Consider the following 17,833-nt stretch of genomic DNA (forward strand, 5'->3'; position numbering starts at 1 on the left):
TTGTTGTTTTTCCCCAAGTTATCAAGTTTTTCCCCAAGTCAGAGTGGTATAAATACCACATTAGCATTTCCTACATTAAACGCTTTATGATCTCCTAATATCTCCTCGTTTTCTTCTTATTCAGTGGAAATGTGGCAAAAAATGGGACCTCAGCATCCGTTCCCAGCCGACACAAAGCCATACTATGTGTCGGACCTGAAGTGTCTACTGACCACACCCTCGGCACAGCTTGCGCTTCAAGCACAGGGAAAAGAGCAGGGCCATCCTTGTGCCCCTGTGAGAAGGCCATTTATCTTCCTTCTTCACAGCTTACAAAAATCCAGTAAAAATGTTTCCATCAAGTGCTTTTGGTTTTATCCAGCCACCATTCCCCCTCTGCTTCACTGCACTGGTTTCTCTGATGCGGCTTGTTTTTCTCCTGCTGAAGACCCCAGTCACAGTGGGTACCCTAGTTTGCCAGACATCCCCTTTAGGAACCAGGCCGATCTGGCCCAGCAGCCTCCCACAGAGCTAAGTGCCCAAGTTAATTAACACAGATAATTACATGCGACACATCCGCACTTGTTAGAAATGACCTTGTCTACTCTTAAAGCATTTTTAACTAATGAGAAATTACATGCCTTCCTATACGTTTTTGTCTTGTAATGTCTGTTGCTGGATCCCTTCAAATTAACTGTAACCAATTATTAGCATTCCTCAATTTGTTCCTGGACTGCGACTCAATTAACACCCCTCACCTTTCAGGTGCAGAGTTCTGTGCTCTGTTCAGGCAAAAGCCCCCCCAAAACACATTTTGCCTTCTCAATACAACGGGTTCCTCCAGGCTGAGTCTAGCTCTCCATCGACGCCTCTTAGGATCAGTTAATTACACAACGGGTGGCAAGTTGGCTCCCCATTAAATGTTAAAGCTTTTATCACTTTTAATGTGATCTATTCCGTGCCTAAAGAAAGGGTGTGAAGCATATACAATAACCTTACTCTAAAGAAAATGGAATTCTGTTATCAGGAATAGCGTCGACTAACACAAGGAATGTCCTTGAGCTGTAAGTAATTCCTGCGTGTTACCCACAAGTTCAAAATACAGCAACTGGTTCTTCACACAACTTTATTTTTCTCACAGACATGCCTGATACAATTAAATGATCTAAAGATTCAGAATCAGCACTGAAACCCAGGACGACACAGATCTGCAAATTGTATTTAAAACCCAGAACAGGAGATATTTCTTTATACAAAGAGAATATGTTGTTGAAGCCAACTACCTGGCTTCTTTCAAGACATGGCTGGATGAGACCTTGGATCAGGTAGCTACTAATTCTAAGGCATTAAACACATCAAGTAGAGCAATCAGAGAGAATTCAATCCACAACACAAAGATGTAGATTTTTCTGTACTGCTTAGCCTACATAGGATGGCCTGCTTTGGAAAATGTGCAATTTCCCATGACCGAATATAATATTTTTCCTTAATGCTTACAGTAGGAAAAATATTACTGATAAGCAATGGATATGTCTGCTGTGTGAAGAATTATCAACCATAATATAGTAAAATAAATCTGACTATACTATAGCTATAGACAAGTGCTAACACTTAAAATAGTTAATTCAGCAGAAAATCCTTTCCTATCATTTTTTAGGATATTTAAGTGATCAACATCTTAGGAAAGACATCAGTGATAAGTAAGCACAGATTAGCAAATAGTATTCATTATACATGGAAGTGCTTCAAATACAGGATTTCAAGAGTTATTTCTTTGACTGCAGGCACAATACTTGGGTAGTGAAGTCCCAGTCTGCATTTAATAAACAAACACTGCCACCTAGTGTACCAAATAAAAGCCATGCAAACTACAGTAAACAGGTCAGGGGAAAGAGAGGGGTGCTTCAGAACACCCCAGTTTGATCAAATCTAAGATGAGACGATAAAATCTAAATTCTTATAGCCAACCCTCACCAAGAAAAGTGTGAAAATCAGTGATACAAATATAAGATGCTCAACGCTTTATTAATCTTTTCTAAGGAACATAATAAAAAAAAATAATTCCAAAGCAACAGCAATCACCGATTTAAAAAAATAATCCCCAGTCTATGTCGATAATTGTCTTGGTTTCCAAATATACAGCAGCTGAGTTTCATTTGGTTTTGGAACCATAGCAATACTTTATGGAGTACTAGACTATTTATGCTGTTTTAACATTGCAGGTCTGCAGGCATTTTTCCCAACTAGCCAGGTACATACTTAGCTCTTTGTGATGGCATCCATTCCAGAACCTAATGTGATTAGAAAGAACCTACAATATCCCTCAAAGCAGACAATTTCTATTCTGTTAGAATCTAGTGGTCTTTTGGCACATCGTGAAATCTGTTAATTGTGCAAGTGGTCGCAAGGGCTTTGTAATTTTAATGTGATGACTTTTAATTTATTTCTTGGCAGTTGAATAGGTTTCATTATGACACCCACCACAAAAAAGCTAATTAGTCAGATACATACTGTTGCCATCCTTCATGCTGTGACAGTAACTGTAATTATACAACACATTCTAGGATTTCTGCTTACAAAAACAATCCTAAACCTTCTGCTGTTATCAACAGAAAATAAGCATGCTACAAATATTTGTGACTTGTGCCTGTCTCTAAAAGCCATATGATAATTTTTTGTTAAGCTCATCAGCCATTCACAACTAAACAATCTATTGGTCGACCCTTTACACTATACTGATCTCTGCACCGCAGAATTTTAAATTAACTACAGTGATTGCAAAAAGAGGCATTACATACTGTACTTTTCTGTCTATGCTCTGATAATCAAGGGTCACAGGTTTCAACATCTTATCACAGTACCAACAATTCAAGAGTTAACAAAAGTCTCGACATACCTTAAATAATTAAGAATTATCAATTGAATAAAAACTATTTATTCAATTTTCACTATTTACAGCTTCATACATACTTCAGTATGAGGGAGGGTTACGTTGAAGAACATGACTGAAATAAAATATAATAAATATGTAGTCTTTACTCTTTGAAAGACTTATATTTTCCAAACAGAAATCCCACCAAGGTAGAAAAGACAATTGAATGGAACTTCATCACAAACACTGTTCGGTCATGTGACTTGATACTACAAAATGATTACTTAATGCTAAAATCTTGAATCTCTGTATCATTACCTTAAAGTAGGATAGGATGATTAGGGTATTAAATAAAAAATAGTATAAAGGGTTAATAAACAGTTTAATCCACTTGCTCACATGAATTACAAAGTACAAAGCACTATCAACAGATTTATATTCTAAATGACTAAAGTGGGTCTTTAATTTCACATTTCGGAATAACCAGATGCAAAAGTAATGTAAGGGAGTGGGCAGCTGAAGAGAAAACCCTCTGAAGTGTTTACATTTTAGCAGGTTTACTTTGTACAACCCAGCCTCCACCCAAAACACAGCTGGTACCGATAATGAGCAAAAAGCAGTATTACTCCTCCTATGAGCTGAGCAGAGCTCCCTCTAGTGGCTACATTCTGAAAACGTCAGTTATGAACTGCACCAGAGCTGTCCAGTCAAGTTCTTGATAGCTAGCAGATAAGAAACAGAAATGCAATATCTTTACATTGAGGTGCAAATTGAATGTTTCAGACAGGTGCTCTTTGGGAGAAGGCACCAGCTTCTTGGCAGTTTTCTGTTACAAATGGATTCATTTCTTATGGAGATAATGCTATGATGCTTTTCTTGCGGGTGCTTTCAGTCAACCAGCAAAGGTGCACATTCAGAACACAGGGCGGGCCCAAACATGCCAGCACCATGGCTTCTAGTTTGGGCTGTGTCTTTAACCACATCTGACAGGGATTTGCTGAATGTCAGTCCTCAGGGGTATCTGTGGCTTGCTGTGGAACAGCATCCCTTCTATCAGTGCTGTCAAAGAGTCTACTAACTCCTCCAAACAATGCTGATTATCCTGAAGAGACAATGGGACACACCCATGACAGAACACCCTCTAATAAGCGTACAATTCAGAGAAATTCATACAAAATCCACATCCTCTGTGTTTCTACATTTTATTACTATCTGAGTTTGCAATCAAGAGACTTTCAAACAGGGCTTTATAAAAATATATTTATATTCAACATGTAAATACATTACATTGATTTATAAACATTCTATAAAAAAGCTTCATAACACATGCCAACAAAAAAATTAAAAATATATAAAATTCTATTCTTAAAGAAAATCCAAAGATCATCAATTTTATAAGTACTCATCAGCAGCCAATCTAAATCAGTTCAGGTGCAAGAGAACAATTTGAAAATTACCATAATTTTCCAAATAATTTAAATCGACTTCAGAGTTAATGCATCAGTCTCTGTAAGGTCCTGTGAGTAAATACTGAATTTCAAGTCACAGCTCACATAGTGACATGACAAATTGACCATGAATACCAATGTATTTTCAATGTATTGGGAATAAATTGGCAGAAGAAAACAGAGAAGGAGAAGATTACTTATCCCTTCAACGTGTCGTGAGGTTAAGAATGGAGTGATGAAGTGGAATGTTCGCCACACCACCCTGATGATAACCTGAGCATACTGCTCTCCCACGCCGTGCAACTGGGAAAGTCAGAAACTGGTCAGGGATACAACTGAAAAGCCAAAAGAGCCCAGCACTCAGTCAGTACCAGGTCTGCTATCATGCATGGGGGTGGCAGCATTGTTATGTAGATGCTCCTCATCAGCAGGGACTGAGCGATTAGAAGCATCACATCTGAGTCATGTTTGAGCAATATGTAGGTGAATCCTAGAAGACTACTGGCTTGAGTTACTCAAGAATCTAAAACAGGGTCAAAATGCAGCCAGAAATGCACAACAGTAAACCTGAAACTGAAGCTTACTATGCAACATTACTAGCACTCTATACAACTTAAATAATACAAATGACTAAATGACAGCGGGTTAGAAATACAGCTACTCCTGGAAAATGTATATTCTCAGCTGCACTCAGAATCAGATTCAAACTGAAGATAGCAGGGAAGCCCACTGCTTAGAAGAAAACACTTCTGCTACCAAGACATTTAGACAGATAAATGCCTTGAGGCAAAAATAAGAAGCCTCACTCATAAATTGAACATTATTATTGGCTGTCTCAGGCAAAAATAAAAAGCCTCACTCATAAATCAAAGATTATTTAAATAAATTGCTACATACCTATTAAAGAAAAGGTAAGCAGTAAGCTATGACCACCCAGTTGTGGCTGTTGACAATAAAATGTAACAGCAGTACCTGCATAAATGTAATGTGCCTGTTTCGAGCTATTTTCACAGGGACAACACAATAACTGAGGGAGGACAATTCAGCACTTAGAAGGGGTTTAGTTAACTGAACTTATTTACAGTATTCTTCCCAAAAACAAGGCTTTGCAGGGTCAACATTTTGATTGTTAAAAACACCGTGAACTGGAGCGAAGATGACGACTATGCCAGCTCTAACACGACCAGACACAAAGCCCAGAAACCCATCAAGATTTAATGAATGAGCACGAACCTAACATCTGCCTGTAATTACTGAATATACCACATTAGAGCACTGCATGTTAACGGTGCACATTTATCAAAGACACACGTCATATGGAATATTTTGAAAGTAGCTAAATAATTTTTGGCAAATTCAATTACGCATATTCAAAACCCTTTTGTGAAGTTTACTTTCAAGAATGAGCCACCCCAACTCAGCCGTAGTAAAGCACCAAAATCACCATAAATGACTTTATTACCCCTTATTCGTGCTTGCGTTCTTAAATACTGTAAGAACCAACAGCATCTGTTGCATTTTTAACATGCTTCAGTGTGTAATGCAAATTACTGAAGCACAACCATGAAGTAATCATGAAAAAACAATTTGAATTCAATATGCACAGTATAAATTTTGGAATCCCCCTCTTACACACGTGTTCAAGCATGGAATGGGAATCCCCCCGAAAGGAAATTGCTTCCTCTTAACCTTATTAGAGAAAATGAAATTAAATGATTTTTTCCGCTCAGAACATGTCGAGAAAACTGTCCCATCTTAGGAAAGAAAAGTTTGTAAAGTCGCACCAGACAAACCAGATGTATTTATTTGTGACGTAATTAAGTGCAGCAGTCACCTTCAATTGAAAAAAGAGTCCTTTCAGTCACCACTTGAGAATCAGACCTATATATTATTTATTGGAGGAGTTTCTCCCTTTCCGCTCATTTTGCATAAGAAAAGAACATGTGCTAAATGTTTTGAGAAAAAAAAAAACACAGGACACAGAAGCATCAGCAAACAATGAAGCTGGAACAGAGAGCAAGACGAGGAAATCCTGTGGAGATTATTCCAAATATGACTCATATCTGTCACAGGAAGATTAAGGCTCTTGTCCACAAAACGATGCTGCTAAAATACTATAAAAATATATCAAGAGCTTGCACGTCAATTTGTAAATTTGCAGTTCTGCAGATTTGTTGAATTGTTGCAAGCTCCTAAAGGAGTTTTCTTTTGTCTTTACCACAAAAGTGAAACATGATCATTTTACGCATGCTGCCCTTGAGATATACAGTAATGTTCTTTCCCCATGAGTCACAGTTTTTCTTCAAGTGGTCAAATTTTATTCTACACTTTTAACATGCCATACGTGCATTTTATTTTGAAAGCGCATGAGAATTAAAAACACAGGACCACAAAGGGCACATGGAACTTTTTAGAAGTATGATATGTGTTATCCTCATATAACAAGTGTTGGTATTCATTTAAATGGATTTTGAATTCGGTCATGTTATTCCTTTGTATTATGATGCTAATCAAAAGCAGAATTACATATTTAAGTAAGAACTTTTTTCTTTCAATGCAAACAATGGTCATGTATGCTTTGAAGACCACTTTTAGGCTGTGCAGAATTAAGTGACGCATAGTCATGTACAGTCACACTCAAGGTTTTCTTCTACATCATCTCAAAATGCCCACTATAAAAATACTAGATACAAGAAATATTAACCAAATAAATCGAACTACTTCAACTACTCTCATCCTGTGAGTTCTGGGTCTCCTGGGCTTGCAATGTGCATATTAAATCAGGGTTTCACAGACGCTACACATCGCAAACATGGAAAACCCGCTGGGGCAGCTGGTGATGAGCAATGGTTTCTGATAATTCTGGTGCTAAAGCCACAAAGAGAGAAACCCAGGCCCCACATCTTCTATCCACATTTCAGGATAGAGACCTTTAATAGAGACTTTGACCACCTTTGGCCAAGATTCTGGATTTCTGTTATAACCAATGCTCAGTCTAATGGGGCCCCTTGAAGCAACAATTATTTCAAGGGGGACACCCTCCCTACCCAATCTGATGATTACCTCACGGGTCCCCTCCTCACACACCCCAGTGCTGTTCTTCTTATTCCTTTACAACACGAGTACCGATAATGACCCTTTTGAGTTACCCTTAATAAGAGCATCGGGCAAACACACTAAGCGGGTTAGCAGTTTAGCAAATTGCATAATAAGGCCGGCTATTATACTGTCTGGACTGGTTTTGTAAAGGCAGCCATAGCTGAAACACTAGAATATGTGTTTCCAAACCAACAAGCCGGACACCTAGAGCGGTCACAGTAATTGCACGGAGAAACAGAAGTTTCTTTCTGGGAACCAGAAAGAAAGTCAACTTGTAATATCACATAAAAATCTTGCCACCACTCCTGTGCCTGTTAAGCAGAGAGCAAAAAGTACATCTCATCCTAAGGCTATTCATACTTAAGCTCAAGTGATGTAACACTATGTGACATGAACAAATTACCTCCTTATTCAGCATTACATTTTGTTGCTTATGTGAGCAAAGCAAGCTAGTTGAAATTTGTTGTAGTTTACCTATATTTTGGTCTATGTGTGCAATTTAATTTTTACTGAGGGAAACTGAATTGTAGTTTGCAGTGTATTAACTAGAAACCTTACACCAATGTCACGGCACTACAGCACCTGGGGGACCTACCCTTTAGATTTGGGAATTTAGAATTACTTGACTAAACTGAGAAGCAGAAATTATGTAGCCTGTCTTACAGCCACAACTGTATTCTTTAAACGCACATTTGCTATACAGTGGTTCAATGCTCCAGCTTTGCATTCCTCCCATATTCATACTGCAATAGCAGGAGGAAAACTTGTAGCTTTTCTGTGCTATCAGACTACAGCCGTGATCAAGTAAAGAGATTAGTGTCCTTCTGAAGTTGCATAACTCAAGAGGCTGCAACCAACTAATTGGCCTATTAAAAAATGCCACTGCCATGACACTTTCTCATTTTCCATCAATCAGACCTCTCCTTGGAAGACAATGGAGAACAGAAAGCATCGGGGCCTTATGTGAAATGTTCCTACATATAGTGGACAAGGATGAAGAGCTTTCTGATATGACCTGGGTAAGGTGATATATGTTCACATTTTCATTTGAAGAGAAAAGTCTAGAAAAGTTAGAAAAAAGCTAACCTGCACAATTCTTCCCAACTCTAGATATTTCATCAGAAACATCAGGGTGAAACGCTCAGATGTCTTGGACTGTCAGACTGGAGGGCTTCAACCCTGGACGGTCATCACCGGTGGGCTGTCACAAGAGGAAAGCCGTGTAAGTGCTCACCTGGTCTGGCTGGTGGAGGCTGTGGGGACGATGTCTGGCGTCAGCACATACAGGCTGTTGTTCTTGGGCAAGTGCAGGCTCCGCAGGACAGTCTGCAGAGGGACAGAAAGAACGTCAGAGCCGACGCTCAGAGGCAGCGACCAAGAACGGAGCACAGTTAGACCTGGTTCCTTCCACAGGTGCTGTTACATCTCCTAGCAACCCCAGACACTGACTTCTCCTTCAAAATGACTCGCATAAAAAGAGTATTGGTAACCCCAGTGGGAGCCAACGAGGGGAGGTCCTGTCCTTAGAAAATGGTTGTGTGTGAGCAGGACTTCAGATGCGATTTATTAAGTAATGAACGTCATAACTAGCTGACCAAAATTGTATTGCAATAAAACCAAGTCTTAAGTTAAATCTTCTTGCAGATTTTTTTTTTAAATCACCCTAGGAGGAGGAGTCACAAACAACATCTGTAAACTTACTAGTTTTGCAAATATGTACAAAACAAATTTGCCAAAATCAGAAAATGTCAACTTTACAATTATACTCAACCCGGTTTTGGAAAAGAAGGTCACAGATGTAAATTTCCACCATCAGTTAAACCAAGTACTTGACCTTTGTAACAGTGACCCCTTGGCATATTTAAATATTACCGCACTCACACTGTCAGTCACGTCTCCCGTTTTCCAGCCCTTCAGCTGCATTTTTGACACGGGAATCTGCAGCTCGGTTTCGAGGATCTGTTTAATGTCACCTGATGAAAACAGAACAAAGGGCATGGATCACATATAAGTCAAAGAACAGAGAAATGGGAAGGAGAGGAAAAACCTAGGAAGTAATCTTAATTGTACTTGAGGATTTTAGACACTTCTGTCGATGCTGTGCATTCCTCTCCGAGACCTCCCCTCCACCAGTCCACCATCTGAGGGCAGTGACGTACCAATCGAATTTCTTTAATAAGGATAAATGTGGAGACTATTACTGTTTCCACTGCCACAACTCAACAGAATAAAACCATAAATGAACAATTCCGAAAGGGACCTGCTGTACAGGACTGTGATGGTGTGAATGTCAGCCTATACAACTTCCCCGATATTTAAGAATCTAAGAAAGGTTACAAGTAACAGGATCTTCTAATCCAGTGATTTCTTTAAAGGATCCAGGGTCTTAAAATTCACACAATGCCTGTGTGGCCTGCGTAAAATAATGCCTCTTGCTATCAGTTTTAAATGGGCTTTGCACACATGTAATCCGTGTGTAGGCTTTAAAATAAATGCATTAGCAGCAGGATAGATACACTTTGTGCCAAGTAACTGGAGTGGGGTAACAACACCCTCAATCAAGGGTGTTATATTTCATGATTTTAGAGACTGTGTGATGTATATTTCTGGAAATCTCCCTTTAATCTGAAAAATACACAGCTAACCTATATTTTGATGTTTGGCCATTTGGGCTGAAATCAATTATCTGGAACAAAATTGGCTGGTGTCAACAACTGAGGAATCTGCAAAGGTCCCAGTACAAAGGTGCTACACAAGCTGCTGTAGTAGACTTGCATGTGTGTACTGTATGCTTCAACCAACCTGCAAAATAAATGGTTTGGGGATAGGTTTGAACAGAGCAGGCAATTATAATTTTTGTGGTTAATGAGGATGTGAAAATGGTGATGTGAAAGTCATAACTGCATTACCAAGAACTGACAGCTACCAATTCTTGGTACTGCAATGGTAAAGCTTTATGCCATCTTCTAAGAATCACATCAAATAAACTTTTTGCTGTTTACTTCAAGTAGTGGAAAGGAAATGACTGCAAGGGAGAAATGTGTTCTGAAACACTAACCCTAGTGGCCTATATACAATATGGTGAGAAATTATCAAAGAATATATTTCATTTTGTGAAAAGTTTCAAAGTTTTATAAAGCTTTCTCTCCACCCGCAACCAATGAATTTGTTTTTTAGATTTGCACATCACTGTTGGACTGAACAGAACTTGTTGCTAGCGCCTTTCAGTTTTCCATAATATTGAGATCTGGGAACTGCTCTGTCTATGAAAAATCTCAAGTCAAGCACATACTGTCTGCCGCCAACAAAGCCTACAGATTCAACTACAGTTCCTAATATTTTGGCTATGGAGTATAAGGGATATTTCGGGGTAATGAATATTTACACCAGGTATTTTTTTATTGTACAGAAATCTTTCTAAGACTCATCTATTCCAAGGCGCGCACATGTTCTGAAACACCCACGGGAAGATTAATGCATTATTTGACACATTGCAAACACCTAACAAACACGTGGTGCCAAATGGAGGACCGATCCATCTATTACTGACATTACACCCTATCATGCTCTGCAGGGACGCTGCAGGGTTTGAGCACACCACACCCTGGGCCAGTGTTTACTTAAGATAAACTCATTTTAAACCTACCCACAAAGTGTCACACTTTGTAAGTGATCTCCCGTTGTCTAAATCAAATCATGAAAGCAGAACAGGCAAAACAACTTTTCACCGTAGTAAAAAACTTTTCAAAGAAACTGTCATAAGGATATAAAAATACGCATACAGAAAATTTCATAAATTTTCTAAATTTATACAGAAAATACAGAAAATTTCATTAATTTTCTCCAGCAAAATAAAAATTCACAACAAAGACTGAACAAGACAACTGGAGTTTCACAGAGCCGTTTCCCAATCCAAAATCCAACAATTATAATAAAACTATTTATCTGAGTTCAGCAAAGTTCCAAAGTCCATTAATAATTTATCAATAACCCAGCAAAATATAATCACAAAAGTAAAATCTCACCAATATACTTAAAATCCCATGTTTATACCTTGTAAGACACAAAGAAACTATCAAAATACTTCCATACATAAGAGACTATACTCATCTCTAGGCTTGGAGACAACAAAGAGCTACTGGCTCTTGAGGCTATTTTTCAAAACTGACCGCCTTGAAAAATCTGGTCCAATTGGTTCAAATTGCTGGCATACATTGCATTTTCAAGCATTCAAAGCCTTAGGTAAGATAGGTCCTCTGTGAAGCTCAGACTGGATTTTCTCTTGATTGTTTACATATCAGGGAATGACCAATCAGATTTTTATCAGTGGTCATCATTTCACACCTGGAAGCTTACCAGATGTTTTAGTTTACTGTCTAACAGCAATAAAAGGCCTCTCAGAAGTGCCTAGAGACTCACTATAGTAATTGCAATAGCTATGATACCTTTATTATTTTTTTATAATTTTTATACTTTTACTGGGTATACAAGCAAAACCATTCAAGGTCCTGTCTTCACAAAAAATGTTTTATGTCAAAATATGTCTCAAATTTTTATCCAAGCTAGCAGACACATAGGGCCAGGTCTACAAGCATTTTCAGCTTTCTAACAGAGCCACAACTTAAAAAAATAGATCTTTGAGTACAGAAAACAATTCTGTTTCTTGTTTTTTTTTGTCTGGATATTTGTTTGACACGTGGACACAGTAAGATATACAAGAAATCTGATGGTTTACACTTAATGTCCAAGAGGATTGCTTCAATTTAAGACCTAAACCAGGCCTCTACTGTCTATACTTCTAGAGACATTACAAAATGTTTGAGGGGACATAACGTCAGGTGGAAATTGCCTCTTGATAAAGTCACAGGAAACAGTTTTGTTGCACAAAGTGCTGAGGGGATCTGGGCTAACAAATCCCAACCCTATCCCAGCAGTACACAGCCAACCACCGTCTCGGGGATCTCGGTCACTGCCAGGTCCTGACATGATCCAGTCCAAGAAGAGTGATGTTTATAAAACGGAGCTCAAGTGGGAAGATTCTGGAAAGCAAAGCAACTCTTTTCTCTCCATCATGTCCAAATCAGATTTCACTTCCTAGCCAATGAAACAAATGCAACTAAATTGTCTGTACTCATCTCTCTCCTCTTATTTCCAAAACCGTTGCTGATATTGCTACTAGTCATTTCTGTCTTTGAGTTAATGCTGTGATTGTTGATGCCTGCAAAAAACAAAACTTCCTCTTCAAAAACAGATAATGCATAATAGCTATTCTAGCACCATACAGTAATAAGAGAACATGTCTGAAAACAACATCAATTTTTTGGGAAAAGATGTTCCAACTGCATATGATACAGCATCTATGTTGTCCCTAAGAATAGCACTTAAAACATAGATGTTACACTCTATAAAATATGCAGAATGCTTTTTGTGTGGTCACAGGTGTCACAGATATGCATGATGAAAGGGGGTGGTTTCAGCTGGTCCTCAGAGACGAGTGGCTCTGAATGACAAGTGGAAATGGGGAATTAGAGTTTGTGAATGGAAACAAGCATTCTGTTATTTTTAGCTTTCGCTTCCCTGTCTTCCTGTGAAGAGAAATGAAATCTCTCAGCTTCCCCCCCACTACCACAGAGTCAAAGGGCAATAAGACCAGATGAGACGAGGGCAGGATTTCTTAGCGCACAAAGAGCACAGGGGATTCAGAAATGCTCTGTTCAGCGCACACGGCAGGCAAACAGAGGAGGCCCTCCACCTTTCACACGGTCAGAGGGTTTGAACTTAATGCTAAGGACTCGGCAGTAGTTTTTTCTTCCCAGCTCTAGCCAGAACATATCATATAATTTGCAGTTGGCACAAGGCAAATCCTTTGTCAAAATGCAAGGCTTAACAAGAATTAATATAACATGCAAGTTCTGAGTCATAAAGAGAAATAATACAATGCTGGTTTAACTTGGCATGGATCATTATGAATGCACATTATGAATCGGATACTAAACAGCCTTATATTATGATACAGATTATCAGAAAGAAAACGGTTTGTGGGTTTGGGGACATTTGTTTTTTCCACAGAGTGGTTTATTCTTTGAAAGGTTAACCAAGTCCCATACTTGAGTTCAGAGCCAGTTAGATGCTTCAGACTTGCTTAACTTGACTGCAAGGCTCCAAAGAGCTCTGAAGGGCTTCTCTTTTCTCCAGACTTGCTCCTTTTCTTACCCACTGTGCTGGACTCCTCCAGCACCACCTCCACGTTGCGGTCCCGGTACTCCACACGGAAGTTGAGCATGCGTGGCTGACGCTCCACAATGGGTCGAGAGGGGATCACGGGGCAGAAGGCAGAGGCGGAGGAGGAGGAGGAGGAAGATGGGGAGGAAGAGGGGGGCACCACAGGCGAGCTGTTTGGCCCAAACCCACCGGCTTGGGATGCCTCACTGGTGAAGTTACTGCCAAAACAAAGCAGGACACCAAGTTACAACAAGCATGGCTACCTTCACAATAGTGAGCTGAATCACATGCACAAATGCATTTCTCTCTCTCTCTTTGCAGTTTATAACGGTTTCTCTGGACAAATCATTTCGCATCACTCAAACAAGATCCGATTTCAAATGTTAGCTGCAGAGGTGTCAGACACAAAATGTGATCCAAAAAAAAGGGTGAAAAGAAGCACATTTCTGGTGGGTATTGCCAAAAAGTGTCATTATAAGGTGTCTAGAGTTTAAGTCTTTAAGAAATCAGACCTGATGTTTATAAGTCTCTATACATTTTCTGAACAGGTTACGTCTTCAGAAACATTGCCTGTACGTTTTAACACTGAGGCAGGAAAGTGGAGTGGCTGATAGGACACTCAATGGCTGTGTTTTAGCATAGAGAATGAAAAGGTGCCCCTCTTGTGAAAACTGAGATCCACTCTCTGATTTATTAAGATCTCAGTAAGTCCAAAAGCATTTTGTTTTTTTGTGTAAGTTCATCCTGTGGTCAAGACACTGAACTGACGTGATCTGAGAGCTGCACATTAAACATGGACAGAGAACCCTATAAAGCAGTGGTTCTCAAACTATGGTACGTGTACCACTTCTGGTACGCAGAGCGCCGCTAGATGGTACGCCATATGACCCTGGAAATTTGTTGTGTGCACTGAAAAATTGGGACAGGTTTTCATATTTTCTATTTTAATAAAATTAGTTTGTGTCGAATACGCAGCCTACGTACTACGATACAACTCGTGCCAATACTTGAGAGGACACAAGAGCTACTATGCAATTCTATACCATTCTATAGGAATGCATGCTATGAACGCAAGTGACCAATTGTATTAAAAAAAGTTCTCCAGCAAATAGGAAGGTAGGAGAATGTGCATGATTTTGGAACAATGTCAACCTTGCAAGCACAGGAAAGCATAAAAATGCGTACTACGATGTAAGTGACCAATTGTATTAAAAAAAGGTTATCTTCAGCAAATAGGGAGGTAGGAGAATGTGCATGGTTTTGGAACACCGGCAATCTTGTGAGCACAGGAAAGCACGATAGATAACAGAAAATATTTAAGGACTGCTCTAGGTTAATTTGAAAAAAAAACACAGAGCGTCTCTGTGTTTCACTCCCATGCGCATGAAATAAAAACTTCTTTTAACTTCTGAGACGTACTTCTGAAACGGAAAAGGGGAAAAATGCAAGCTTGCGGATTGCTAAAGCAGGTAAGCCCCACACTACTTGTGATGAACTTTGTTTACTGTTGGCAAAAGAGCTGACACATATTATGTGTGGAGAAAAAGCTGCTAAACATCTCAACCTGCTGCCCCCTTTGAAAGACAGTCACTCGTAGAATTTTTGATATGGCGGATGATGTCAAAAGTACGCCGACAGAGCACGTTAAGGTGAGCAGATGCTTTTCACTGCAATTAGATGAGTCTGTAGATGCCTTCGATTTGGCCAATTTGCTCGTTTACGTTAGATACGAGTTTGAGGGTATGTCCCATGAAGACTTTCTGTTCTGTAAGCCGCTACCAACAGGAACTACAGGAGAGCACATATTTCAGCTTCTGAATTAATTTATCGAAGAGAATAGCATCAACTGGAAAAAATGCGTTGGAGTTTACAGGCGGTGCTAGAGAAAAGACAAGCCGACACAGCTGTGTAGTTGCACGAATTAGAGAGGTTACTCTAGATATGAAGTGCACGCACTGCAGCATCCACCGCGAGGCTTTGGCCATCAAGAAAATGCCCGACAATTTATAATCTGTTCGACTCCGTTGTGAATTGTATCATGGCTCGACCAATGAAGTCACATCTGCTTTGCTCGACTAAACAGGCTCACCCCTCTCACTGAAATGGTGCTTTTTTATTGTTTATTTTTAATCGTTGTTGTAACTGTTGTCATTCTGTAAAGCGCTTTGAGAAGCCACCTTTAAAGGTACTATATCAAATAAAGTTTATTATAACATTTATTATTTATTTATTAAGGTGCTTCACCTCTCTACCCATCAGGGGAATATGGTAGAGCATACAAGCATGAAACATTACACAATATGGGCCCAGCAAATGAAATACCTGTAAAGAAGAGATTACAAATGTCTCCTTCAATGTGCTGATGTCCAGTTCCAGAAATAAAACCCAGGAACTCCACATAAGAAATAACTGTGTACTGTAGACTGTACTACAGTCTGCTTTGACTCAACCCGTTATCGCTGGTGAATCACAGCAATTGTGGTACAAAGATCTCTTCCTCCACACACTGAATTGTTTGTGGTTTACTAATGATTGCCTAGAACATTAAAATAAACCCTTATGGATTCATAATTCAAATAAAGTTAGCTTTTTCCCCAATGACAGGTTTTAAATAGGAAGCCTTTAATGTTTACAAGTCTATAAGAAGTTTGATACTTCAAAAAGTCAAGATATCATTAGAATTAGGCTTTCATGTCTGAGATTATTAAAAGCTTAATCTAAACTACTCAGTATGTCATGAGTTATTTTGGTTTTAGATTACTAAAAGTCTTGTAGAATGCAGTATACACATGTATGAAAAGGTACATTAAAGGTTGAATTTTTGTTATGCGAGTCAAAAAAATACGATAATCAGAAACAGAAATTTTGAGAGAGTGAAGGAGGAAGAAAACTCTGGCTTTCAGAGCAATGTGGTCAGCACAACTCAGTTAATTATCACATTGTGAACCTTCAAATTAGTGGTTTTAAGAACTTGGAAGAAATAAATAGGGCAAAGCAGTGTTTTGGTAAACAGAGAGGTCAGTATTTTAAATGATACAAATGAAAGTGAAGAGTCAAACAAAATGGGGAAACAAAAAAGCAAATTAGCTTTCCTGTACATTTAGACAGTATCAAAACTAAATCAGAAAAAGTCAACTTTAACAGTATTAAGGGAAACCACAGTTTCTAAATGTTACAAGTTTTTACATTTTTTATTTAAAAAAAGTCAAGTAACAAGAATTTTTAACATGTCTTGGGAATGCAGATGATAATGTTTCTGAATATATGATTTAAGAGAAAGATATTTACAAAAACAGTGTCACCAGTGAAATTCACAAAGAAAGGGCACTTGTTCAGAATCCAGCTTGAGTCCTGTTGTCCAGATGTCTACACATTGAGCCCAGGTCAACCACAGTCTGCACTCCCTGTCAGTCTACTGCACCTGCCCGTTCCAGAGACTCAGAACACAGCTTGCCAAGAATCACTGGGACTGGAAAGGCTTGTGGCAGCCTGGTATGCTGGGCTTGTCACGTCCCACTGGGTCATATCCGGTGCGAAAGTAGTTTTGCCAGTGAACACACCTCAGGATGATGTCAACTGTGCTCTAAGAACTAGTGGGAAAATGGCAGGTGGCCCTGACTAAGTCTCTTGAGAAATATATGTGCACCTCTCATTTTGTACATTTCTTTTTTTCCTGGTTGTCTTTTAACGTAGCTGCAAAATCAGGTCAGGGGCCAAATGAACAGAAAGAAGATGGAACGTCTTCACAATATGACTTAATGAACCTTTTTACAAATGTCTGACAGGTGATATCATGTTAAAATGTACAATTTCAAATGTATGGTCAGGGACCATAGGTGGTCCCTACGGTCTGACTACACTCTTGCTCTCTAATACTCTTATGCTCATTTAAAACCGGACAGAAAGGGCTTCCCTGTATGTCCCAGCCAGTGCTTGCCTGTCAGTCAGATGTGCTCTCTGTGAGTCTGGGCTCTGTTATTAGCTGATGGTCCTCAGGATTTCACCAGACAGTAAAATACAAGTCACTGTCTGGTTGCATGGGCTAGTCCTGGTTAGTTTTTGCGGTTTACCATGCAACAGTCACTGTAAGTTTCCAGGTAAGTGTGATCCTGTTGTCACCGAGAGACGTATACAGTCACAATCAATGACAACCTCTGGTATTCGGACTGCGACTCTCACTGTGCGAATCACAAGCAGCAGATAGATCTTCAAA

The 17,833-nt window shown here is 39.2% G+C and overlaps 1 protein-coding gene across 1 annotated transcript in view; it reads right to left on the reverse strand.

The window, feature by feature from the left end:
• faf1 (Fas (TNFRSF6) associated factor 1) overlaps positions 1-17,833 on the reverse strand; it is a 151,436-nt gene that overhangs the window by 104,360 nt on the left and 29,243 nt on the right. The window contains exons 4-6 of the mRNA XM_088927333.1: positions 13,612-13,838; positions 9,280-9,371; positions 8,633-8,724 (exon numbers count right to left, since the gene is read on the reverse strand). Of these exons, the coding sequence (XP_088783459.1) occupies positions 8,633-8,724; positions 9,280-9,371; positions 13,612-13,838 (411 nt within the window). The remainder of the gene's footprint in view (positions 1-8,632; positions 8,725-9,279; positions 9,372-13,611; positions 13,839-17,833) is intronic.

This window comes from Atractosteus spatula, chromosome 11, assembly GCF_055471065.1.
Source record: "Atractosteus spatula isolate fAtrSpa1 chromosome 11, fAtrSpa1.hap1, whole genome shotgun sequence".
In the NCBI taxonomy this organism is placed as follows: Eukaryota; Metazoa; Chordata; class Actinopteri; order Semionotiformes; family Lepisosteidae; genus Atractosteus; species Atractosteus spatula.